Source organism: Crocuta crocuta, unplaced genomic scaffold, assembly GCF_008692635.1.
Source record: "Crocuta crocuta isolate KB4526 unplaced genomic scaffold, BGI_CrCroc_1.0 scaffold1471, whole genome shotgun sequence".
NCBI lineage: Eukaryota > Metazoa > Chordata > Mammalia > Carnivora > Hyaenidae > Crocuta > Crocuta crocuta.
This window is the reverse complement of record NW_027527547.1, coordinates 63,799-90,777: the sequence shown is the minus strand read 5'-3', so window position 1 is coordinate 90,777 and position 26,979 is coordinate 63,799. Positions and strand designations below refer to the sequence as shown.

General features: G+C 40.7%; 2 protein-coding genes across 2 annotated transcripts in view; one reads left to right on the top strand and one right to left on the bottom strand.

Annotated features, from left to right (window-relative positions):
* The window catches only part of PRKDC (protein kinase, DNA-activated, catalytic subunit), a 187,967-nt gene extending 174,835 nt beyond the window's left edge, over positions 1-13,132 (bottom strand). Inside the window, exons 1-9 of the mRNA XM_077765911.1 lie at positions 12,979-13,132; positions 11,180-11,256; positions 10,994-11,086; positions 9,110-9,184; positions 8,246-8,354; positions 7,601-7,713; positions 7,412-7,511; positions 578-633; positions 467-497 (exon numbers count right to left, since the gene is read on the bottom strand). Of these exons, the coding sequence (XP_077622037.1) occupies positions 467-497; positions 578-633; positions 7,412-7,511; positions 7,601-7,713; positions 8,246-8,354; positions 9,110-9,184; positions 10,994-11,086; positions 11,180-11,256; positions 12,979-13,132 (808 nt within the window). The remainder of the gene's footprint in view (positions 1-466; positions 498-577; positions 634-7,411; positions 7,512-7,600; positions 7,714-8,245; positions 8,355-9,109; positions 9,185-10,993; positions 11,087-11,179; positions 11,257-12,978) is intronic.
* Positions 13,133-14,090: 958 nt separating this feature from the next.
* MCM4 (minichromosome maintenance complex component 4) overlaps positions 14,091-26,979 on the top strand; it is a 17,701-nt gene continuing 4,812 nt past the window's right edge. Inside the window, exons 1-13 of the mRNA XM_077765898.1 lie at positions 14,091-14,137; positions 14,295-14,378; positions 14,767-14,931; positions 15,277-15,440; positions 15,535-15,636; positions 15,829-15,924; positions 16,244-16,339; positions 17,258-17,396; positions 19,822-20,042; positions 22,082-22,202; positions 24,757-25,016; positions 25,383-25,748; positions 26,225-26,352. Coding sequence (XP_077622024.1) covers positions 14,309-14,378; positions 14,767-14,931; positions 15,277-15,440; positions 15,535-15,636; positions 15,829-15,924; positions 16,244-16,339; positions 17,258-17,396; positions 19,822-20,042; positions 22,082-22,202; positions 24,757-25,016; positions 25,383-25,748; positions 26,225-26,352 — 1,928 coding nt within the window. The 5' untranslated portion in view covers positions 14,091-14,137; positions 14,295-14,308. The remainder of the gene's footprint in view (positions 14,138-14,294; positions 14,379-14,766; positions 14,932-15,276; positions 15,441-15,534; positions 15,637-15,828; positions 15,925-16,243; positions 16,340-17,257; positions 17,397-19,821; positions 20,043-22,081; positions 22,203-24,756; positions 25,017-25,382; positions 25,749-26,224; positions 26,353-26,979) is intronic.

The window sequence follows — 26,979 nt, the reverse complement described above, 5'->3', positions numbered from 1 at the left end:
TTAAAACAGAATAACAAAAGGCAGAACAAAAAAACTAAGAAAGCTTCAGTCAAAACTAAGACTGTTCNAAAAAAAAAAAAAACTAAGACTGTTCATGAAGATCCACTATCTTTATAACAACTTACAGATCCTAATCACTGTTCTAATGCTGCCAACCTCCATTTGAATCAACAGGCCAGTGATCCCCAAACAAAGTTCAGAAGTAGGATCAGGGCTTATTTAAAGTCAGAATCAAACAATCTGGAACCCCTGAAAAGTGTTCTAAAGCAATTTTTTTACATCATGTAATCTAAGTGTGACCATCTAACTGGAGTTTCTATGCTAAACACAAAGTCTCTAAAAGCCTCCCTGTAAATAACTGCACGTGAAACATCACAGACATTATCACACTTACTTTCACTCATAGTTTAAGCAAATGTTTACTCAAGAATTCAATTTAATAATCTGTAATCACCCACAGTCTTACCTAAGGGTACAGCATATCTCTTCAGATCAATCTATTAAAAAAAAAATTACCATCAATGTTTAACAATCACAAGTCTTAGTTATAGAAGAATTAGAGTAGTAATAGTCCTACCTGAGGACGAATTGCCTTTAATGTAAAATCAAAAATCTCCCTTGAAGTCTGGGGATCTGGGTAAAAACAGAAAGAAGCCTGTTACAAATCCCAACAGTATTATCTGACAAACCTCGCAAATGCTTTACAACCAACACGATTAAGGAATCGTGTCTGCTATCATTCATTTCAGCTGGTGAGCTGCAAGCTACGACTGCTACACCTATCACTGTAGTGAAAAAAGAAGAAAATGTGAACTAACAAAATGGGTTTCAATTCCAACTCATCACCTACAAGCTCTGTTAAGTAATCTCTCAGAGCCTCAGTCTTCTTATCTATAAAAAGGGACACTATACAGCTTCTTTGAGAGTTGTTTGGAAGATTACATAAGCCCAAACACATGACCATCCTCCTGGGACTTCCAGGCATTCCTTCAGCACATGGTATATGCCAAAGTACACATTACAAATATGAATAAAATATGATCTTTGACCTTAGTAAACTTATCACTCTAAAAAGAAAATTAAACAGGCGCACAAGTATAACCCAAGGCTCTTATCCTGACCTGATGGACATCACATTTAACTGTCTCCCACAAGGATTCACCTCAGCTGTCCAGACACCAGGCTTTACTTATCATTAAGCTCTCTGCCTTTGTAACAGTGACTTCCAAACCAGACAGGCTCAAAAATTGTTTGCTTTGATGGACGGGACTAATACATTTGAAAGCAGAGACCAAATGTGACAGAAAATAGAGGGAGAAGGGGTCAGAGAGGACTTAAGAGGACAAGAAACATAGAGATAGTTAAAAAGCTCCTCTGGGGCGCCTGGGTGGCTTAGTCGGTTGAGCGTCCGACTTTCGCTTAGGTCATGATCTCGCGGTTCGTGGGTTTGAGCCCCGCGTCGGGCTCTGTGCTGACTGCCAGCTCAGAGCCTGGAGCCTGTTTCGGTCTGTGACTCCCTCTCTCTCTGACCCTCCCCTGCTCATGCTGTCTCTCTCTCTCTCCCAGAAATAAATAAAACATTAAAAAAAAAAAGCTCCTCTGGAATTCAATACAAGGAGAGATTTCTTCTGGCTGTGAGTATTCAAGACAGGATTTGCAGACACGGCAGCACTTGAGCTGGGCCTAAAAGAATGGGAACTAACTGTAAAAAAGGTCATTCTAATACCAAGTAACTATGTAAACGGAGGAGTGCAGACTCAAGGGTACCAGGCACGTGTCAGCGCACAGCTGGTCTAGAATGTGTAGACTCAGTTGAACACAGTGAGGCACAGGGATGGAAGGGCCTTACTTAGCTCTGAGTGGTGGGAAGGGATACCACCTCCAGGGTCTGCATCTCACTGTCCATTCTCCTGTGTCCACCTCTGATTTTAAGTTTATTTATTTATTTTGAGAGGGAGCAACTGAGTACAGAGGAAGGGCAGAGAGGGAGAGAGAGAATCCCAAGCAAGCTCCATGCTGTTAGTGCAGAGTCTGACTCAGGGCTTGAACTCAAACCATTCAGATCATGACCTGAGCAGGTATCAAGAGTCAGACACTTAACTGACTGACCTACCTAAGCGCCCTTCCACCTCTGCTTTCTAGTGGACCACTCCCTCTACAAGTATGCTTTTGTATTTACTTTTCTGTTGCAGTAAAATATATGTAACAGTATTTACCATGCTAACTATATGTAAGTGTACAATTCCGTGGCATTAAATACATTCACATTGTTGTGTACTCACCACCATTATCTATAGCCAAAACGTTTTCATCATCCCCTACAGAGGGATGTATCCATTAAACACTGACACCGCCCCCACCCCCTAGGAACCTCAATTCTACTTCATGAACGTCCCTGTTCCTGCTGCCTCATATTCATACCTTTGTGACTGGCTTACCTCACTTAGTATAATGTCAAGTCCACATGTTGTAGCAAGGGGATAGTATTTCCTTCTTTTTTAAAGGCTGAGTGATATTCTGTTGTGTGTCTATACCATATTTATTTATTCATTCATCTGTTGATAGACACTTGTGTTGTTTCTCCCTTTTTGGCTAGGAATATAAGTGTATGAACTCTAGTTATCTATTTGTAAAAATCCTCTCTGACCACCATGTCTCCATCAGCTATACTGTATTTCTTTGGTCTCTTCTGTTAAGATTTCTCTAACGGGTTTTATGCAGATAGCCTCCACTTCCTCCCTTCCATTCCGACCTTGTCTTCACCGTAACCCTCAAATTGCTCTGTCTAGCCTATCCTGACACTCAACTGAAGCTGCCCTTGTTGAGCTGGGCTAACTCTACAGCTCTGGTAGCTTTGCATTCAAACTCCTCCCAGGGCAAAGCCCCTTACATCCGTGACCTGCACCTACTCCCTAGGTAATCTGGCCCACACTCACTGCTTCACATATTACCTCTATGCTGAAGACTTTCAAATTTATATCTTGATGTCTAATTTCTCCTACAAGATTCAGTCTTACAGATACAATGCACACTTAACATCTGAGATGTTTGTCCAAAACAAAAGCCAGATTTTTGCCTGAAACCTATCCTCCCCCATCCCATCCAGCTTAATCACGACTGCAACACTTCAGTTGCTCACAGCCATACTCAAGAGCAAAGTCTTTTAATACTATACTAAAACAAATCTCACATCCAATGGCAGCAGTCAAGTAGACCTTTCTAAAACATCAACTACTCATACCTGTTCATTAGAGAAAAGACATGGCTTCCCATCCCATCTGGAATGAAATTCCAGCTCAGGAGCCCCTCATACACTGATCCCACATCTTGTGCCATCTCTCCCCCAAGCACTCTGTGTGTGCCACTGAGCTACAGACATGCCAACTCTCCTGAACCCCTCTGACCCTTGTGCGCTGGCCAGGCTTGAGGCCTGAGTACTTGCCAGTCCCTCTGCCTGGAAGGCTCTTTTGAGCTCTCTCCCAGCTGGCTCCTTGACATCCTATTGGCCTTAGCTTCTGGCTGTCTCCTCAAAAAGAACCAGCAAGCTGGGTACACCTTCCACCCTCTCCACACTCTTGATATTCCTATTCACTGTACCAAACCTGTTTGCATCATTGAACCTCGAAATCTGTAATAGCTTGTTCATGTCTATTAGTCCGTTTCCTCTACTAGACTGAGTTCATGATGGTAGGAACCTGGTAAATCTGATCACTATATCCAATAAACCTAATTACTCTTTAGATAGAAGGCACCCAGGAAACACATACCATATGAATGAAAACATTAGTATTATCATTTAGTTCTTGAAGTCACATGATCATTATACGACAGAAAAACAATAAATTACAGCCTCAGACGGAGGCTTAAATCCCAGTGCTGCCACTTACCAGTTATATACTCTCCTACTGCTGCTATAACAAACTATCACAAAGTGAGTGGTTTTATTGTCAAATTAGTTTCCACATAACACCCAGTGCGCATCCCCACAAGTGCCCTCTTGAATGGAAAAATCTGTATCATAAAGTATTAATTCTAAATTTTGAGATCTAAAAAAAATAAAAATAAAATTAGCATATATGACTCCACTAAAAAAAAAAAAAACAAAGTGAGTGTTTTTAAAAAGTACAAATTGGTTACTGTACAGTTCTGGAGATGAGAAGTCTGAAATGGGTCTCCCTGAGGTAAAATCAGGGTGTCAGCAGGGCTGTGTTCCTTTGGGGGCTTCAGGAGATCAGAATGAAGACATTTTGGGGAGCCATTACTCAGTTACCGCTTCAGTTATGTGACTTCAGGCAAGTAACTTGTCTTATTAGGTCTAACTTCCTAATTTAGGAAACAAAACATTATTACCTATCTTAGAGAGTTATTACTGGAATTTTCCTTGCAACTATTCTAGAATAGTCTTTAGCACATGGTAAATGAGCAATAGGTGCTGTTATTTTTCTTAAAGTGTATGTTTTCACTGAATATCAATTAATATACCAATCAAGTATACTGACAATTCAGCAACATTACGTGCCCACAGCATCAAGTGGCAAAAATAAACATATGACCTGATAAATTAAAAATACTTCATAGGAAATGCTATAGTAAGAGAATATAGGGGCGCCTGGGTTAAGCATCTAACTTCAGCTCAGGTCATGATCTCATGGCTCACAAGTTTGAGCCCCATATCAGGCTCTGTACTGACAGATCAGAGCCTGGAGCCTGCTTCAGATTCTGTGTCTCCCTCTCTGTCTGCTCCTCCCCTGCTTGTGCACATGCGCTTTCTCTCTCTCTCTCTCTCTCAAAAATAAAAACATTAAAAAATTTATTTTTAAATAGGAGAATACAGGGGCACCTGGGTGGCTCAGTCGGTTAAGTGTCCGACTTCGGCTCAGGTCATGATCTCACGGTTCGTGGGTTCAAGCCCTACGTCGGGCTCTGTGCTGACAACCAGCTCAGAGCTTGGAGCCTGTTTCAGATTGTGTTTCCTTCTCTCTCTGACCCTCCCCAGCTCACGCTGTCTCCCTCACTCTCAAAAGTAAATAAAAAAAAATTCTTTTTAATTTTTTTAAAAATAAATAAATAGGAGAACATAGAAGCCAGAGGAAGCAACTCATCTCAAGGTCATCATAAGGGCTTCAAATGGGTGACTTGTGAGCAAGAACCTGATGAAGTTGGAAGCTGACGACAGGATATGGGACAAATGAGAGAGAAAATAGAGAAATCTCATAGAGCTACTAAAACATCCTTGGTAAGAAACAAAAAAAGGCTGAGTAAAAATATTAAGTTAAAACATGAGATCACTGTTTTTGTAGGTCAAAAATCATTAGATATTGAAATATAAAAACACTGGATATTGGAATTTCATGTTTGCAACCTAATAAAAGCAATTCTTCACAGGAGAAAGAAGAATTTGATAACTGTTATTAGGGTTAAAAGTTTTACAGGGCACCTGGGTGGCTCAGTCAGTTGGATATCTAACTTCAGCTCAGGTCATGATTTCACAGTTCCTGGGTTCGAGCCCTGCGTCAGGCTTTGTGCAGACAGCTAGCTCAAAGCCTGGAGCCTGTGTCAGATTCTGTGTCTCCCTCTCTTTCTGACCCTCCCCTTCTCACGTTATCTCTCTCTCTCTCAAAAGTAAATAAAATGTTAAAATAAATAAATAAAATTTAAAGTTTTGCCTTTTAAAAAGAATCAAATTTCATAACGCACATAATGCTGTCCAACCTAGATTATCCTCCAAATCTTTAAATATTTAAAATGTTATTGATAGCTATAAAAACAAGTATATTAAACAGACTTTAAAGTTGATAGGGAAGTATCTGCATCCCAAGAATTACAATGCTGATGGAAGAAATTAAAGACCTAAATAAATGGAGAGAGAAATTATGTTCATGGATTGGAAAATTCAACACAGCAAAGATGTCAATTCTTTCCAGATTAATAAACAGATTTAAAGAAATGACCATCAAAATCCAAGCAAGGATTGTGACACACACTTATTCCAGAATTTACATGGAAGGACACAGCACTTACTAAAATGATTTTGAAAAAGAAGAATAAAATGGGAGGGCTTTACATTAAGGCTTTACATGAAGGCCACACAGTCAAAAAGACAGTGTGGGGGTGCCTGGGTGGCTCAGTTGGTTGCATGGAAAATTTCGACTCAGGTCTTGATCTCATGGTTTGTGAGATTGAATCCCACGTCAGACTCTGCTCTGACAGCACAGAGCCTCCTTGGGATTCTCTCTGTCTCCTCTCTTGCTGCTCTCACCCCCATGCCACACTATGAATGAATGAATGAATGAATGAATGAATGACAGTGCGATTTGGGCAGGGGGATAGATACATAGACCAATGGCACAGACTCATCTGAGCCCAAGGACTTTTATGAAGGCACAAAAACAATTCAACAGTGAATTTGGCAATGATTTCATGGACATGATAAAAGCACAAGCAACAAAATAAAAACAGAGAAACTGGACTTCATCAAAATAATAAACTTTTACATATCAAAGGACACAAAGGCAACCCATAAAATGGGAGAAAATACTTGGAAATCACATATTTGGTAAGGAACTGATACACAGAATACATAAAGAATTTCTACAATTCAACAACAAAAAGTCAAATGATCCAATTAAAAAATAGCAAAGAAGTTAAACACATATCTCTCCAAAGAAAATATATAGTCAGGAAGGACATGAAAAGCCATTCACCATTACCAATCATAAGGGAAATGCAAATGAAAACCACAATGATATCACCTCACACCCATTGTGAAGGTTATTATCAAAAACAGAAAATATCAAGTACTGGCAAAAATATGAAGTAACTAGAAGCCTGGTGGGAATATAAAATAGTTGCAGCTGCTGTGAGAAACCATATGACAAAAAATTAAACAGAATTACAATGATTCAGAAATTCCAAAAAAAAAAAAAAATGAAAGCAGGGACTCCAACAGATATGGGCATACCCATTTTCCAGCAGCATTAATCACAACAGTCAAAAAGTAGTGGTTTTGGCATGGAAATGGGGAAGAGAGGTAGCTATGGCTACGAAAGGGTAACAGGAAGGCTTCTTGCTGTGACGGCCCGTTCAGTACCTTCAATGTGATGGTACATACACAAATGTACACGATAAAACTGCCTAGAACAAAATACACACACAGAAAGATATGCACCTAACTAAAACTACTGAAATGTGAGTAAGGTTGTTAGACTTATCAATGTCAATATCCTGGTTGTGCTAATTTGTACTAGTTATAAAAGTAGAGAGTGGGTAAAGGACAAATGGAATCTGTATTATTTCTCACAGCTGCCTGTGAATCCACAATTGGTTTAAAGTTCAAAAAAAAACAGGGAAACCATTTTAGAATTTTAATTTTTGAACTAAGAAAGGAAAATCAAGTGAAGTTAAACAATACCTTCCTCCATGGATTTAGTAAAGTTGCACATGAGTGAAGACAATCCCTTCAGACACCCTGCCAGAACAGGCAGCTTGGGCTCTCTTAGTGCTGATGTCATCTAAGAAGGAGAATTTTTAAAAAGATACCATTAAAAGAGAAAAACACAATCAAATCTATGGAATCAGAATAGCATAAAGTTTGTCATACCTGGGTCTTAAGTTCACCCAAAAAAGCCCGGAACAGGTTTTCTGAATTGTTTATCATCTCACTAGGATGAACTTCACCTAATACGCCTAGGAGCTCATATATTTTTTCTAAAACTGAAAAATAAATTTTAGATAAAGACCTAAAATTACACTTACATAAATTAAAACAAAAATGTATGAATAACAAAATGAGAAGATATTTAGTTCAAAAATAATTTCATAATAAGACATAAAAAAAAATAGTTTTATGTACTGGAATCTTCCCTGATAAATTTTATGCCAAGCTACTATTTTAAGTTACACTTGACATGTGTTGTCAGTGTTTAATGAAATTAAAGAAATTATTTCATGGGGCACCTGGCTGGCTCAGTCAGTACAGCATGCAACTCTTAATCTCCAGGTCATGAGTTCAAGCCCCAAATTGGGTGTGGAATCTACTTAAAAAAGAAATCATTTGGTAAAGATTAAACTTTTATAAGCATAAGTCTTCATGTGTTTCTGTTTGTTACCATTTGGGTTTGTTTGGGCCAAAAGGATTCATCTGTGAAACATATAAATGCTTTCGTTGAGAAACCCTAATTTTTACATTAATTTCTTAACATTAATTTGTCAAAATATTTAAAAATAAAATTTATATGCATCTCACCTGTATCCTGTATTCTTGTTTTTGATGCAAGTTCTCCATAGAATTTGCTAAATAATTCTCCAATTCCAAATTCATCCATGAGTCTCGAACTTCTTAAAGTCCGAAGTAACTAAAATAATACAAATTAGCACTATCTAATAGGAAAATAATGGCAAGGTTTCCTCTACTGCACTGTTTCTACACAACAAAGCTCCAAAATCATGTGTGTCTGGGGACTTTCTTGGCCTCTCAGGACACCTATCTAGCCTGACTGATTATTTGGGAAGAGGTGGGTGATAGAAGAACACAAGGGTTACAAAGAGGAAGAGGGTGTAGACTTAATTTTATCTTCCCAAGAAACCAATAATATGGTTAGAACCATTCTCTCAGAGGCACTTAAGGCAAGGACTAACAAGACCTAAATTCTAAAATAGAGATTGCAAAAAAAGAGATACATCTGAGAGGAAATAAATGAGACTGACACCCAAGAGGCACTTAAATACGATGTATAGGCTCACTTTCATGGTAAGGTTTAGGAAAGAACTCAGAACAACTAATGATGGAAATTCTAGCAACTTTTTGTAGCATTAGGTTTTAAGAGTCAGAGTAATGAGAGTTAACAGAATAGCAATAAATTCCTTGCTTACTTTTCCTCTAATTTCCCTCACAACTGAAATCCTTCCTCTGCTTTCCAGAAGAGTCTGAGAGCAAAGGGCCAAGGAATTACCAGATGATAGTTGGAAAATCTTGTCCATACATCAATGTGACCAAAGCCTAGCCTCCAACATCTCTCACCCAAACACAATTTAAAACTCCAATTTTCTGCCTTATAAGTTATATATACACATAATATGAAACACACATACTTAGAAATAATATAATTACCTTAATAAGAAGATCCAGGGCTGAGATTCTACATTTAGCAGCTTTATCTTTTGTGTAAACACTAGTGCAAGTATTCTAGGTTTTAAAAAGAAACATACCAAAATCATCGATAACATCCTAGTTCTTAGAAAACTTCACAAGAGCTAAAACTACACTTCTGAGAGGAGCAGTACCAACATACAACATACTATAATTTGGCAGTTATTTAAAATATAATATTAGATTGGGGGGCCTGGGTGGCTCAGTCGGTTAAGCATCCAACTTCGGCTCAGGTCATGATCTCACAGTTGGAGCGTTTAAGCCCCACGTTAGGCTCTGTGCTGACAGCTCAGAGACTGGAGCCTGCTTCAGATTCTGTGTCTCCCTCTCTCTCTGCCCCCTCCCCCCTGCTCACTCTCTCTCTCTCTCTCAAAAATAAACATTAAAAAAAATTTAATATAATATTAGAGTATATAAACATACAGATTAAAAATTACTAAAGATATTTATGCAGTTTGCTATGGTACAATGTCAACAATAACAAAAACACAAAGTAAATGGACACCTCTGCAGATTAAAAAAAAAAGTTACACTTCCTTGCATACCTCCCATAACACTTGTCATGTCAAAAAAGCAAGCATGAAAAACTTAAGTTAACTAATGCAATCCAGATAATGGTTCGGACTCCACAAAATGACAACTCAGCCTCACAAAACCAGCAGGCACTCTGGTCAGAGGGTGACTTTCTTAACTTCCAAGTCTCATTTATAAGCTAGAGTGATTAAAAGTACCTAACTCAGAGAGTTTTGATAAAATTAAGTAAGACAAACTGTACATTAAAGAACTTTGTAAACTATGAAGCAATGCTGCATGTTAGTTATTTCTATTACTGAGGCAATTTTTCAAAACACAGTGACTCTTGAATAGCACAGGCTTGATTTTCTTTGATAAATATGGTACAGTAGGGTAAATTTATTTTCTCTTATGATTTTCTTAATAGTATTTTTTCTCTCTTACTCAATTTTAAGAATGCAATATACAAGACACGGAGCAGACAAAATATGTGTCAATCAACTATTTATGTTTATTGGTAAAGCTTCCAGTCAACAGTAGGCTTATGGTAGTTAAGTTTTGGGGAAGTCAAAAGTCAAATACATGGATTTTCAACTGCATGAAGCAGGCTGGGGGAGGAGTCAATGGCTGGAAGCCTCCGTTATTCAAGGGTCAACTGTGTTAGGATTCTAAACCAGAAAGACTAGAAATCTATTAAAAAAAAAAAGACTGATTATTACTTTATATATTAGAGTTAATTGTGATTAATTAAAAAAACCCTCTTATAAATTACCCCCAGATTGAATACATCAAATCTTAGAATATCCAAGAACTAGAAGCAATTCAGGACCAACTTACTTTGAGATGTGGCACTTGGTGAAAGTATAAACAAGTCTGAGAAAGAACAACTTAATTTATGATTGCTAGCTCCATAGCAACTTATAAGAAAACTTGAGGAAGGCAGGTTGGAAGAAAATGGGAGGCACAAGAAAGGCAAACTTTTCAGACTAGGGCCAAAAGGAACACATGAACTACATGAAATATGAATCTTACTCAGCAGGAAAATTCTGTAAAATTGTTTCTTAAAGTGTTTTGAAATCTACCCACAATTCAAAAAACCAAATTTACTATGTATGACTTTTTATGAGACATTATTTATCCTATATGCAGCGAAGTAGTTTTTGATATAGGCCTTAGCTTATTAAATCTAAAAAGAAAAACGCACTTCATTTCTAACACAATCAAGCACAATAAGTAAACTCCTCGATGAAAAAGGCAAGAATAAAACACAAATGCAAGTTTAACTTACACCATAAATTACAATCGATGCTGGTATATGTTTTTTCTCCTTACCTTAATATCAAGAGAATAAGGTGTGATCTTCTGTCCAATTTTTTCTAAGAAAGCATATAAAAATTTTAAGACTTCTTCTCTACAATCACGAAACTGTAACAAAAATACAGTAAATATGGGTAAGAAGAAGAGTCACTCAACATTTAGGAATATACAAGAAAAGGAAAATAAAACTCTTCAACTTACTTCATCAATGTTAAGTGATTTCCGAACAAATAGAAGCAAACCGAAATCTTTGGAAAAAACTAAGGAAGTCTGTAATGCTGGACAAAATAAATAAATAAGGTAAGAGAATTGGCAAAAACCACTCCATAAACCCACCCTAAATGGGTTGCATATTTCTCAATTCAGCCTTATAAGCAGCTAAACATTAACTTAAGGCTGCTGTACTTCAACAAGGAAAATAGGAAATTCTAGATGATATTCCATTGAGATGACACAGGCAGAATTATGGCTCCAAAGATACTTGAGTCCTAATCCCGATGTCACACCTGTGAATATAGTAACTTTATGTGGCTAAAGGAAATTAAGATTGCAAATGGAATTTAAGTTGTTCATGGTTGACTTTAAAGGGGGGAAATTATTCTGGATTACCCATGGGCCCAATCTAATCACATGGGTCCTTAACAGTGTTGGAGAAAGGAAGAAGAGAGTTGGAAAGAGGGGAGCAGGAGAAAAGAAAGATTTCAAGCACAGGAATTACTGGACCCATGGTTGCTGGCTTTGAAGATAGAAGCCAGGATCCAAGAAATGTGGGTGGTTGCTACAAACCAGGAACATCAGTAAGGAAAAAGGGACTTAGTCCTGTAATTGCAAGAACAGGATTCCGCCAACTAGAATGAAAAAGGAAATGAATTCTACACATGAGCCTTTGGAAAGGAAAAGTGACTCCGCCTGATCACTTGGTTTTAGTTTGGTGAGACCCATGTTAGGCTTCTAACTACAGAACTATAAGATTAACAAACCTAAACCACTAAGCTTGTATTTGTTACTACAACAACAGAAAACTAACACACTCCTCTGTAATCTCTCACGCGAAAGGACAAATACTAAATATTCAGAATAAACTTGAAACTGCTTTATAAACAAGTTAACTAAAGGAATGAAAAGGAATTCTAACTTAGAAACGCTGAGACTAGAAAACATTTACATGTTAGTTTTATAAATTTATTTTCCCATTAATAATATACCCTTGACGATAGGTACTAGATAGCATCAGAAGTTTTGAGGCAATTTTTAAAAGTGCTGCAAAAAAGCAATTTTACTACAAAGGAACAAAAAGCGCTCATTCAGTGATTGCTAAAAAGTTAAGACAACTGCATGACTTTCCGGTTACATTTCTGCAATGCTTCTCAAAAGTAGGAATCTTTTGAGGTTTCACACTTGAAGGTTTGAAAAAGGTACTGAAGGGGCGCCTGGGTGGCTCAGTCGGTTAAGCGTCTGACTTCGGCTCAGGTCATGATCTCGCGGTTCGTGGGTTCGAGCCCCGCATCGGGCTCTGTGCTGACTGCCACCTCAGAGCCTGGAGCCTGTTTCAGATTCTGTGTCTCCCTCTCTCTCTGACCCTCCCCTGCTCATGCTGTCTCTGTCTCTCAGAAATAAAAAATAATAAGAAGAAATAAAAAAAAGAAAAAAGAAAAAGGTACTGAAGGGTTTAGGTGCGCTTAAGGTGGAAGAAAATACTTCCCTTTGGTTCCCTCTCCTCACTTTGAATAGTAGGGATCGCTAAACTTAAAGCATTTTCACCAACTTTACTTTTAAAACATGTTTCCACTCCTAACAAAAAAAGCAGCATGACACTTTTTTTCCACAAAAATTTCCACAGAAATTCCGACAATCCAGAATCAAACGGCTGGACTTCAGAATACCGCTAGATACACCCACGGCGGGAGAAACGCTGGACAGTCGGGCTCCAGCACAACACGGAAACCCCAAACGCGCACAAGCGTCGACGTCGTCCTTGGCGCGGCCGGGACGGTACCCACCCAGCACTGAGGAGCCGGAGCTCAGCACGCACTCCTGCCCCAAGCCCCGGATCAGCTGGTAACTGGCCATCGCCGCGCTGCAGCGGTCGCCGGCAGACAAGGACTTCTGCAGCTGCTGTAGGGAGCCCTGCACACCTAAACCGGAGTCAGCCATGATGCTCACGCCCGGCACTGTGCGTGCGCACCCTCTGCCGGGATCCCGAGATGCAGCGGGGCTCGGAGGCGGGGCTCACGGGAACTGGGGGCGGGGGTTCCGGAGTAGAGGCGAAGCTCGCGAGATAGGACTCTTGCGGGAAACCTCGAAGGGAGTCTTATCTGTATGAAGAGCCGCTTAGATGAGAATTAAGATATTAGCAGGTCGGGGCGCCCTGTTGTCTTAGTCGCTTGAGCGTCCGACTTTCGCTCAGGTCATGATCTCGCGGTTTGTGGGTTCGAGCCCCGCGTCGGGTTCTGTGCTGCCAGCTCAGAGCCTGGAGCCTGTTTCAGATTCTGTCTTCCTCTCTCTCTGACCCTCCCCTGCTCACGCTATCTCTCTCGCTCTCTGCTAAAAATAAATAAAACATTAAAAAAATTAAAAAAAAGATATCAGCAGGTCAACGAATGTGTTACACACAATACACCTAGGATGCATACATCGAAGCCTAAGGAGAAACAGGAATCCAACAATTTGGCCTGTGGAAAAAGATGGGGCGGAAGGTTGGTGAATTGAGAGCAGAGGCAGGAAAAAGAAGCTAGAGGCTTGGGTCAGGATCTACAAAGTTGTTCCTTGGTAAAGAGTGAAAAATAGATGTGTAGCGTCTTTAAAAATGAAACTGCCTAGCTTTTAGAAGACAGTCTTAGCCAACGCTACAGTGTAGAAAAACCCCTCCGTGAACCTGGTCTGGCCGGATACCCCAATTTTCCCGCGAAAACGCCTTTTCGTAGGGGGTCAGACCACCTAAACGAAGGGGGGGCACCGAGCAAGGTTTGAGTCTGCTGCCGTGGGGCGCCGAAGGAGGCCGTTCAATTCCCCCTGTTGATGAGCAGTGGCGTCTCCCGGAGGCGGAGCCGTACACGAGCGCTTCTGTGATTGGTGGGGCACCGCTGGGGGCGTGGACAACAGTGCAGCCGGCGCGAAACCTAGGCCCAGCCCCTGCAGTTTCGGAACCTGAGCCCCTAGGTGCGTTTGAGACCCCTGCGTGCGTCGGAGGTGGCCGCCCTTCCCCAGCAGCACCTAGCGGGAGGGGGCGGGGCGGTGTCCGGCCTGGGTATCTGTGCGGTGGGGAGGGGGAAAGCCGGAGGCGAAAGCGGCGTGAGCCTCCCTTTTCGTTGCACAGGTACCGCGAGCGCCATGTCGTCCCCGGCGTCCACCCCGAGCCGCCGCGGCAGCCGGCGCGGGCGGATCACTCCCGCGCAGACACGTAAGTCCCTTCCCGTGGGTAGGGCCCGCCACATTACCCTCGCTTCTCTTCTGGGCTTTTCCCGCCAGTATGGTCTATGAGCTAGGCCCCGCGGGTTTCTGGCTCGGAGCGGTGTCTTTAAGCCTTGCGGGGAGTAAGATGTGCGAACGGCGAGGCTTTGCTCTGTGTTCTGCCGGTTCTGGTGTGCAGACACTTTTTTGTATGAGGCAGGCAGCACCGGACCCTCAATTCCACCCTTGCCAAGCCGCTATTTTATTTGTAAACATGTCCGTGCCCATTTGGCTCCTTTTTGTTTGGTTTGTTATTTGTTCCCAAAAGACTTGATGGAACTACAGGAAGACCCAACGTGAGAATTAATGGCCATCTTTTCTGTTTTGTACGTCACAAGCTCGAAGTGAGGATGCCAGGTCACCACCGCATCAGAGACGTAGAGGCGAAGATTCTACCTCTACAGGAGAGCTGCAGCCTATGCCGACTTCGCCTGGAGCTGACCTGCAGAGCCCTGCCGCCCAGGACACGTTATTTTCCAGCCCTGCTCAGATACATTCATCAGGTGTGTTTTTGGCGTTCTAACTTTTACTGTGGTTAACATACCAGCTTCTGCTGGTCAGATTTGCTGGTTTGTTAACGGGTAGTTAATGTAACTGTCCACAAGCTAATATGTTCAGCAAGAGTACAGAGATAGTAGGTATTAGGGCTTAGTGAGAGGAGAAAAGAGTTTTGGTGCTTTTTTTACTGGAGGATTTAATAGTTCTGGGAGTCTTTACCACCTCAGGTTACAAGGAACGTTATTTACTATTGTGTTTAGATGACTTAGATCAACTGATAACATGGTGTAGTTTATGATTTGATAGGCTACCAGAATTTTATTGTGAATTGTCAAATTTTGTTTTTATAGCTATTCCCCTTGACTTTGACGTTAGTTCACCACTGACATATGGCACTCCCAGCTCTCGGGTAGAGGGAACCCCGAGGAGTGCTGTTAGAGGCACACCTGTGAGGCAGAGGCCTGATCTGGGGTCTGCACGGAAGGGCCTGCAGGTGGATTTGCAGTCTGATGTCGTGAGTACACAGTACAGTTTTCTGATAGCGGCTCTTGGGGAACTAGAATGGGTAATTCCCCATTAACATTGTTCTGTCGTATTTTTCTGTATAGCCAGCAACAGAAGATATAGTGGGGAGTGAGCAGTCTCTAGGCCAAAAACTTGTGATTTGGGGAACAGATGTAAATGTGGCAACATGCAAAGAAAATTTTCAGGTAAGCTGTATTTTAATATCTTACAGCTCTGAAAATTTTGGGAAGAAGGGTTTATGAACTATAAGTAGCCATAACGCTTGACTGTATAAGAATATGTATGTCTTCAATAATGACAGACTCATTATTTTTGCATTTTGAGTAGTTGGTTATTCCTAAATGCATCAAATTTCATCTTTCTCTCTCCACATTAAGAGATTCCTTCAGCGTTTTATTGACCCTCTGGCTAAAGAAGAAGAAAATATCGGCATAGATATTACTGAACCTCTATACATGCAACGACTTGCAGAGGTAATCAAATAGTCTTATAACGGGGTGCCTGGGTGGCTCAGTCAGTTAAGCGTCCAACTTTGGCTCAGGTCATAATCTCATGGTTCGTGGGTTCGAGCCCTGCATCGGGTTCTGTGCTGGCAGCTCAGAGCCTGGAGCCTGTTTCAGATTCTGTGTCTCCCTCTCTCTCTGCCCCTCCCCTGCTCATGTCCTATCTCTCTCTGTCTCAGAAATAAACGAAAAAATTAAAATAAATAAAAAAAATAACAACAAATAGTCTTCTAATTCAAATTATGTACTTGTAAAACAACTAGCGGACATAACTTGTCTTCTCTTCTAGATTAATGTCATTGGGGAGCCGTTTTTAAATGTAAACTGTGAACACATAAAATCATTTGACAAAAATCTATACAGACAGCTCATCTGCTACCCACAGGTAAGAATTTGATTTTGACCTTGATGGATTATAGTACACATCCACAACATCTAGATGGTTTTTTAATAGCTTAATTTCCTGGGCCTCCAGAGCACAAAATCTTAAGAAAATCAGATGATGTTTTAAGGTGAACATTTTCTCATACTTTTACGTTTCCAAAATTGACATTTGTATTAGCTGTCAGTGGCATGTCATAGTTTAGTTAGCCCTTTTTCTTAATAGCATATAAAATAATGATTGAATATTAAAATTGATAGTTCCTTGGGTTGGTTGAAATAAGTTATCGTAAATGAAAATACCTTATAAATAAATGCATTACACATTTGTGTTATCTTTAACAGATTGTGTTAGCTGTATTATCTTTTTAAGCTTTAGGTCAAATTTTATTATTGAAGTATCAGCTATATTAATTATGATTGTAGGCTTGTGGCAAGCTGACTTGGTTTTATATATTGATCTTGCTGCATAATAGCTTTGTGACCTTGGTCGAGTTCCCTGGCCTCCCAGAGGCTGATTTTTCACCTGTAAAATGGGAAATAAATATTAACAAATTTGAATGCAGTAATTAACAATTTATCTCTTCTGGTATCATGGGAAGAAAAATAAGACACAAAAATATGAGTTCAAAATCCTTTTGTTACTAATTTAAAGCCTAAGACATAGCAGAACATTGTGAAGGTTTCATATGCATGATCACACTTAACCCAAATGAAAATATGCAAAAATGAGATAGCTCAGTCTCAATGTACCCAAAATTTTGTAAGCTGCATGTTGTGATTATTTAGAGGTGATACTTCTGAATTATGCCATGTGTTTTTGTTCTTATATTTTGCTAATATGAAATGCTTTATTTTTTTGTACTTAATTCTAAGATGGGAATATAAACATAGCCTGGTTTCTTTACATTCATTTTTATAGGAAGTTATCCCAACCTTTGACATGGCTGTCAATGAGATCTTCTTTGACCATTATCCTGACTCAATCTTAGAACATCAGATTCAAGTAAGACCATTCAACGCATTGAAGACAAAGAATATGAGAAACCTGAATCCAGAAGGTAATGTTTTTAATAGGAAAATACATAAACAAAATCTTATTTCAATATCAAGGCACTTAAAAAGAATTGGTGTATGTGATAGTGGTGATAGTGGATTATAAATTGACTATATAGCAGGTTCATTTACCTTATACACCTTTTTTTAACTTAACTGAGGTTACGTAAAAGATGTTATAACTCTTGACAATTCTCTATCTTAAGAACTTGCCCAACTATAATAATTTTACAATTACTAAGTAAGCACTTTTTAATTTATTTTTTTATTTTTATTTTTTTAAAGTAAGCCCTTTTTTAAAATCACTATAGAAAACAAATGCAAGAGGCGCCTGGGTGGCTCAGTTGGTTAAGTATCCAACTTCGGCTCAGGTCATGATCTCAGGGTTCGTGGGTTCGAGCCCCGTGTTGGTCTCTGCTGACAGCTAGCTCAGAGCCTGGAGCCTGTTTCAGATTCTGTGTCTCCCTCTCTCTCAGACCCTCCCCTGCTCACACTGTCTCTCTCTCAGAAATAAATTAAAAAACAAAACAAAGCAAATGCAAATATGAGCCCTGCCTTGGAGCTTAAGAAAGAAATCTAGTTTGGAAAGTAATAAAAGGAAAAATGTAGAGCAGAAGAGCAGTGCAGGAGATATCTCAGCTGAGGGAGGGCATGAGTTCTAGGCCCAGGTGGAAAGAGTTCATGTTGAAAGAGAAATTTGGATTACAGTAAGGATTTGGAAAGCAGGCATGAATTCACTAGACAGCACAAAGGGGGATATAGGCAGAAGTGAACCAGAGGTGAACGTGAATAGCAAATCCTGGGTCCTGAAGAGCTTTGAATTCCAGTTTAATACAGATTTTTACTCCAAAGTCAATAGGCAGCCATTGATACTTTTTCAGGAGAAAACAAAAGAAGGCTTTTGCACTCTTGAGAAGTTCACAGTGGGTCAGTCTGCTGTGCAGGGTATGTTGAAATTCAGTTAGGAGATTTTAACAGTAGCTCCAGTGCAGAACAGCAGGGTCCTAAGCTGGACAGTGGCCATAAGAATGAAAATACAGGACAAATACAGTATTTGCCATGTAGGAAAACTGAGGTATATAAACTGTTGAGAATGAATAAATACGCTTGTAGGTGAATGTGCAAAAGACACAAATGTCAGTAAAAGAAAATACAACAGCCAATAAGCGATCGAGTATTGGAACTCACTACTGATTAAAGAAGTGTGTGTGTGTGTGTGTGTGTGTGTGTATGTATGTATGTATGATGAAATTGGTTCCTGACCTCACTTCTATGATCAGCCATTCAATGGTGATGCCGATGGAGACTATTTGAGTAAGAACGCTACTGTTAAGTTTTCAGAGGCAAAGCATTGGTACATGAAGAATTTAGGCTAAGATTGAAGATTATCATAGTTGCAGAAGAAGAGGATTTGCCAGATACTCAATTAATTTCAAAAGTTTATTAACTTTCATGTTTATTTGTATAACTTGTTAAAGAGGTTACTTGTTAAAGTAAAAGGATTGGTGGGAAGAGAAGAAAGGAAGATTTGTAGGTAAGTGAAAGAGAGGATAGGGCCAAGTGGAAATACCTCGTGAATCAGTAAGTATTGGAAGGCTAAAACAATCCACAAGGCCAGCATTCGCTGACTATAGGCTGTATTTTGGTGACCACAAATAACAGTGAAACTCATTTGGAACCAGCAGTGGGAATTAGTTGGATAAAAGTTTACTTGTCAGGGAAGGTCCAAATTGTAGAGGAACAAGGACCAAAAATGAAAAATACTCTGTATAAGAGCTTTCTTATATAAATGGCAGTAAGATTGGCTAAGTTATGTAGTGCTTATTACTGCCAGGACACTGTTCTAATTAGGCTTGATGTATGCAGGTTATTAATCTTCAACAACTTCATAAGGTAGGTGCCGTCATTACTGCCATCTATAAATGGGCACAGAGTGGCTAAGGATATCCTCAAGGTCACACAGGTCTTCAGTCCTGATCATCTGGCTCCAGGGCCCGTGCTTTTCACATACACTGAGACAGCAGGACTTCTACATGATACAGTGAATGAGATGGAAGGTCATGGTGCAAAGGAAGCAAAAGTATAAACCTAATCCAAAATCAGAAGGTGGACCAGAACAGGAGGCAGACGACGAGGGTGGATGCTTGTTGGAGAGGGGGCCCTAGGGCAGAGAGCCAGAGGTCCATCAGAGTTGAGAAGGAAGACGACACAGGAAGGGCATCCCAAGCCATCTGTTTCCCTGCCACAGCACCTGTCTGTGACCCCAGCCATCTCCAGGTACCTCTGCATCTCCCAGTAGGATTCTCCTGAGCTTCGCAGCATACCCAGACCTGCCCTGGCAGGATTATAGCTCAGGGAAGAGCCCGCATCTGGCTGGGCTGTGGACAGTGGCTAATGGATATGCTGATCTCTCTCCCCAATTCCTTGCAGACATCGACCAGCTTATCGCCATCAGTGGCATGGTAATCAGAACATCCCAGCTGATTCCAGAGATGCAAGAGGCTTTCTTCCAGTGCCAAGTGTGTGCCCACACAGCCCGGGTGGAGATCGACCGTGGTCGCATCGCGGAACCCTCCGTTTGTGAGCGTTGCCATACCACCCACAGCATGGCACTGATCCATAATCGCTCTGTATTCTCTGACAAGCAGATGGTGTGTGCCTCTCGGGGCCCTGCAAGGCCTCCCCTTTATTCTACCTCTCTGGATCCTCAAAAAGCCAAATTTAATAGGTCCATTAGTAAGGCTCTAAAGCCTGGCTTTCTAGATGGAATTCAGCTATTTCATTCCTTCTTTGACACTAGACTTTGTTATTGGGTTATGGGCTGAGTACTTGAAATTTAAGCCTTCAGCTCTGGGATGGCAGGGTTCCAGGATCGGTAAAAATGGGGGCTCATGACCAGCTCAGTCAGTAGAGCATGTGAGTCTTGATCTCATTGTTGTAAGGTTGAGCCCCATGTTGGATGTACAACGTACTTGAAAAATCTTTTTTAAAAGATAGGTAAAAATTATTTGGTTTAGTTTTGTCATTTTATTGGCTGTTCAACTAGTACAGAGTGAATTGACAAGTTTTCTGGAGTTTTTCCTCACAAATTTTATTGTAAAGGGAATTGGGCCTTTTGCCTCTTTTACCCTAAAACTTTTAAGGTGAAGTTATTAAGATGACTTAGAAATAAGTAGGAAAAAGGCAAGGTAATTTATTTGCTATGATTATGATGGTGTAAAAGTACAAGGACAAGGACTGTTAAGTTTTTTTGTTTTGTTACGATGCTTAACTTTTAAAAACTTAAGTAGAGCAAATGTGTTCAAAATACTACAAAAGGTAATTACCCTTATGGGGAGTCAGTAAGAAAAATACTAGCAAATGTGAAAAAGTGTTCAACTTTTTACTCACCAAAGAATTGAAAATTAAATTAAGATAGAAATCTTTAATATTGGCACAAAGTATTGGAGCAAATGTACCTCAGCTCATGCCAGTGTGGTACTGAATTAGAGATAAAATTGTGGGAACCCTGCTCCCAAGGATATGTAGTATAATATTCTTAGAATGCTTTAAAGATCCCAAATGGACTTGAAATGAAACGTTTAATATCTGAGAGTCGCCTCCAAACTACATGGCCCACAACACACTTTCTGTACCCACAGACCTTGGTGACAGTGGCTCAACCACTTCCTTATACAGGGCTCCTGAGCCAAGCATAAATTTGCCTCCGGACCTTTGCCTTGGCTATTCTTACAATTCAGAACACGTGGCTTCCTCTCTAACATCCTTACACCTCTGCCTAAAGGTTGCCTGATCTGAGAAAGGCCTTCCCTAACCTTGCTTTACAAAAAGCATCTCCTCTACCCCCACCACCTGTGTTCCTTACTCTGTATTTTCTTCTGTCCTTTGGATTTGTCACTGTCCGATGTGTACTCACTTGTGTTTGTATATTGTCTGTGTTCATTCCACTCTGAGGGAGAGAACTTCATTCACTGCAATGTCCCCAATTCCTAGCACCAGGGTCCAGCACACAGCAGGTACTCAGCAAATGACCTTAGATGAGTAGATAGGCAGGTATTCAGGAGACATGCACAAAAGTGCTTAACCATGAACTGAAAAGTGTGTACTTCACCCAGGATATCTATTAGAAGTAACTTCTAAAAACATAATTGGGGCACCTGGGTGGCTCAGTCGGTTAAGCGACCGACTTCGGCTCAGGTCATGATCTCACAGTTTTTGGGTTCGAGCCCAGCGTCGGGCTCTGTGCTGACTGCCAGCTCAGAGCCTGGAGCCTGTTTCAGATTCTGTGTCTCCCTCTCTCTCTGACCCTCCCCTGCTCACGTCTCTCTCAGAAATAAATTTTTTAAAACAATTAAAAACATAATTAGAAATACAGGCAGACATTTAAACCAAGAAATATGTACTACAACCTTGAAATGGCCAAAAAAAAAAAAGCTCACGTAAGTCACCAGACACTTTCCCGAAATAGGATAATGTATAAATAAACAATATCCTTCCAAAATGTTTTCATGTCACATTAAAAGCTTTTTTAAAAAATGTTAGCTATCTGGAGATAAAAGCAAAGAATGGTGTTTTAAAAATAAACATGGTAAACATCATAAGTAGTTATCTCTAAGTGGTACAAAGACTTGGAGTTTTGTGTAAATTATGCCTGTCATTTCCTGAGACTTCATTTCCGCTGCTCTTTTAGATCAAACTTCAAGAGTCTCCTGAAGATATGCCTGCAGGGCAAACACCTCACACTGTCATCCTTTTTGCTCACAATGATCTTGTTGACAAGGTTCAGCCTGGAGACAGAGTGAACGTTACAGGTAAGAATGTAAATTGTATTAAGAAGATAAGTCTGTCTTGCTTTTTTTTTTTTTTTTGGACAGTTTTTCGTCCTTTGGCTTGGTCTTGCCAGCAGCTGTCATTCAGATCTTAAGAAAATGAGTTGTAATGCTTTAATCACCTTTTTACCTAGCAGGATAGAACCTTTCCCTTTCACTGCCCTTGCAGTTGCTTGCTTTTGCTATCTCAGTGTTCCAGAGCTGTGAGTGTATTTTGACCTTATGGTGTTAGTGTCTTCAGAAAACAGCTCAGACAGGGCTGGTATTAGTAACCCCTCTAATTGAAATTAGAGGCACCTGGGTGGCTCAGTCAGTTGAGTGTCCGACTTCGGCTCAGGTCATGATCTCGAGGTCCGTGGGTTCAAGCGCCACATCAGGCTCTGTGCTAACAGCCAGCTCAGAGCCTGGAGCCTGCTTCAGACTCTGTATCTCCCTTTCTCTCTAACCCTCCCCTGCTCATGCTGTCACACTCTCTCTCTCAGAAATAAATAAAACATTTTAAAAAATTAAATTATACCAGCAGTTCCAGGAAGCAGCTCTCACCAACTCTGGAATTTTAAATAATTTGCTACTTGTTTCCCAAATGCACAGCTAAGGGTTAACATTCACCTGTTACAGAGAAGAATGGGTTAGAGCACTTTGCTTCCACGCAGGAGTCACATTATGGTATTTTTAGAGGAAGCAGAGATTGAGACTTGCAGATTCTGCAGCTGAGGTTCTGATTTGTGGCCCAGGGCTCCTCCCCTGTTCTGGCCAAGAGAGTGCTTGTGCCAGGGCACTATGCAAATATGCCATTCTTCCTCTCACTACTTCAGAGCAGCATGAGCACCTGGTTTCTCAAAAAGGGTGTGTTTGGACAGCAGGCACAGTTCTTCACTGAAGGCAGTGTGGGGATTGAGTCCAGGGAGTGGCCGTGGCTCCCGGGGCAGCCTGCTGGGTGTGTTCAGTGAACGAGGACTTCTGATCCTACGGCTCCCCAGTATAAAGCCCAGCATTGTCCCTGGCAGCCTGTATTCTGTTAACAGTGTGAGAGAATGTGTCATGAGTCCTGCCACCCTACTGCTCTGAAATCTCTGATATTTAGTCTGCTGTCTTAATTTCCTCAACTGCCAAGTGGAATTAATGCGATGACGGAGGTGAATGTATCTGGGGAGGGGGGCTGTGGAAAGCACGGTATAGATGTAAAATAAATATTGTGTGTGCTGTTCTGCCATAGTGAACCCTTGCAAGCACGAATAAAGATAACTAGACAACTTTAAATCATCGTCCATCCATGGGGCGCCTGGGTGGCTTAGTCNTTTAAAAAAAAAAAAAATAAATAAATCATCGTCCATCCTAACCTGGCTCGCTGTGTAGAAGGGTGTGTACTCTCAGAATACTACATATAAACTGGTTTTTATGTCTTGAAAAAGAATTCATTGACCTGTTAAACAAAAGGACCAGCAATCTATGGAGATTTGTCATGAAGGCTGTGATAGAGGGCACAGAAGCTTGCTCCTCAAAAAGTAGCAGGGAAGTGGATTGTCCAGAGTCCAAGCATTCTAGATTGAAAGTCAGGAAACATAAACATAGACCTATCAGGTTGAGAAACACTTCTTGGAGAATAAATGAGTTGGTACATTTGAAAGGCTGATTGTTCATTTACTTCTAATGTTCTTATATTCTTTAAAAAGTACACTGGGGCACAGCCATTCACCTAGAAACACTTTTATTTTTCCTTTATCATACCTTCACCTTTGACTCCATAGACTGTCTTGTCTGAAATAATTTTTTTTAATGTTTTATTTATTTCTGACAGAGAGAGAGAGATAGCATGAGCATGGGAGGGTCAGAGAGAGAGGGAGACACAGAATCTGAAGCAGGCTCCAGGCTCTTAGCTGTCAGCACAGAGCCCGACGTGGGGCTCAAACCCATGCACCATGAGATCATGACCTGAGCCATCGTCGGACGCTTAACGACTGAGCCACCCAGGCGCCCCGTCTATGAAATAATTTTTGAGTAATTTTTTTTTAAAGTGCTTTTAGGATTTCCTTTCTTTCCAAATTTTCAGTACAGAATTTTAGGACTTTGTTCTAAATAACAGTACTTTGTCAAATAATTATTAAGTAGATTCAGTACACCCAGCTTAAGAGAAATGAAAGTACTGTTTCAAAATATTATTTATTGAACACAGCCATAAGCCAGCATTGTGCTGAAAGCAAAATAATTTCATTTAAATCTCAGAACGATTGTATGCAATATGGTTATACTCAGATGCTAACATCTGCAGAGCTAACAAATGGTCACAGATGAACACACTTCTAGGTCTGCTTTTTTTTAAAAAACCTGTAGTGTTCCCAACTTGCCTTGCCCCCTTCAGTGGGGAGCTTTGTGGCATAGGCCTGAGTCCTTTGTTCTAGGAGGGCCATGAAGGCAGTGTGTGTGGAAGCTCACCTCCCCTGACAGCCGTCAGATCTCTGCAGTCTCCCTGTTGTCCCTGCTGGGTTATGAGCCATTTAGGGGAAGATAAGAACAGGTCTCTTGGTTGTATCCTCAGGCATCTATCGAGCTGTTCCTATTAGAGTCAACTCACGAGTGAGTAACGTGAAGTCTGTCTACAAAACCCACATTGATGTCATTCACTATCGGAAAACTGACGCAAAACGTCTACATGGCCTTGATGAAGAAGCAGAGCAGAAACTTTTTTCAGAGAAACGTGTGGAGTTGCTTAAGGAACTTTCCAGAAAACCAGACATTTATGAGAGACTTGCTTCAGCCTTGGCTCCAAGCATTTATGAACACGAAGATATAAAGAAGGTAACAATGGATTTTTAACTTTGATCAGGATTTGTAGTTCTTTGAAATCATCCCCCTCTCCCCCCAATCCATGAAGGATAATAATTGTTGCCTGTTCCACAGAGCAGGGTGCTCACAGTCTGATTTAGTTATTGGTTGACGAGACCACAGCATCATTGTCCATTTCCTCGTACCTACATTGAACTTGGATATTCCTAATCATAACCAGATGGGCTCAGAACAGGGATTTGCATGGCAAGTATTCTGGCACAGTGGTGTGTGCTTTAAACAGATAGTTTTTTTATTCAGAGTAAGAAAATCCCTCTAACACTTATAGTTGGTCTCAGTTACTGTGTAGTAAGTGAATGTTTAAACATGTTTATTTAGGGAATCTTGCTTCAGCTCTTTGGTGGAACAAGAAAGGATTTTAGTCACACAGGAAGAGGCAAATTTCGTGCTGAGATCAACATCCTGCTGTGTGGTGACCCTGGGACCAGCAAGTCCCAGCTGCTGCAGTACGTGTACAATCTGGTCCCCAGGGGCCAGTACACGTCTGGGAAAGGCTCCAGTGCAGTCGGCCTCACTGCATATGTGATGAAAGACCCTGAAACGAGGCAGCTTGTCTTGCAGACCGGTGCCCTTGTCCTCAGTGACAACGGCATCTGCTGTATTGATGAGTTTGACAAGATGAATGAAAGTACAAGATCAGTACTACATGAAGTCATGGAACAGCAGACTCTTTCCATCGCAAAGGTGAGGCCGTTCTCCATGCTGCACATGGGCACACTTAGAAATATAGCCTGTGTTCACCTTGGTTCTAACTTTGGGAAACTCATGAATACTTTTCAATACCTTTCCTGCTATTGCTTTCAGCTAAATGCTTTTGAAAAAGTATTTTCTGCAAGATCTTTTTTCATCTTTTATTTTGCTGTACTAACTCACTAATGTGTGGAATTTGTAGAACTCGAGTTGATCCTAAATGTCCTTCAAGGAGTTTAGTTTGTAAGAAAGATGCAGTTACGGCTTACATTTATCTAAAATTCTGTCATTGGCATGAATCAAAGGATGGCATTGTCCCAGGTGGATCTGTTGTCCTCACTCTTACAAGGTGATGTTGCATGGCTGTTGGTGACAGTGGATATGTGGCAGAGGGCACGCCAGTGGAAGATAGCTCACATGTTCCTACTGCATCAGGGTGAAGCTTCTAACTGCACTATTTTCTCTGACAGGCTGGGATTATTTGCCAGCTCAATGCACGCACTTCTATCCTGGCAGCAGCAAATCCTATCGAGTCTCAATGGAATCCTAAGAAAACTACCATTGAAAATATCCAGCTACCTCACACATTACTATCAAGGTATGAGAACATAAAAAATGTGTTCTTACTTTGCTCATTTGTAGAATTCTCAAGGTGAGATAAAATAATTGGGGCGACTGGGGGGCTCAGTCAGTTAAGCATCCAACTCTTGATTTCAGCTCGAGTCAAGATCCCAGGGTAGTGAGATCAAGCCCCGCATTGGGTTCCGCACTGAGTGTGGAACCTGCTTAGGATTCTTTCTCCTGTCCCTCTGCCCTTCTCCCCCTGCTCGTGTGCACTCTGTCTCTCTCTAAATTAAAAAAAATAATAGTAATCAGCAGCTGCTAGTATCAAATTCTTCATTGTGATGCAAAGGTTTCTTATATGGTTGGTCAGAGTTTTCATGGCAAAGGCTGTGTTTCACTACTTAGCTGTGAATGGCACCTTAACATTTACTCCTTTGAAGCTGTTATGACATTTCACCTTGACGTCACTCACAAAATCTGTCACCCACTGCTCATCTCAGTCTTAAAGCCGCTATAGAATATTATGAAAGTACAGAGAATGGCTTCACATGACAGATAAGGTTCTGAAAAATTAAATTTGTGAAAGTGGAATTGTGTGGTCCATACTTTTTTTCAACCCCACTAACTACAAGTATTGATATATTTCATAAGTGGATTTTAC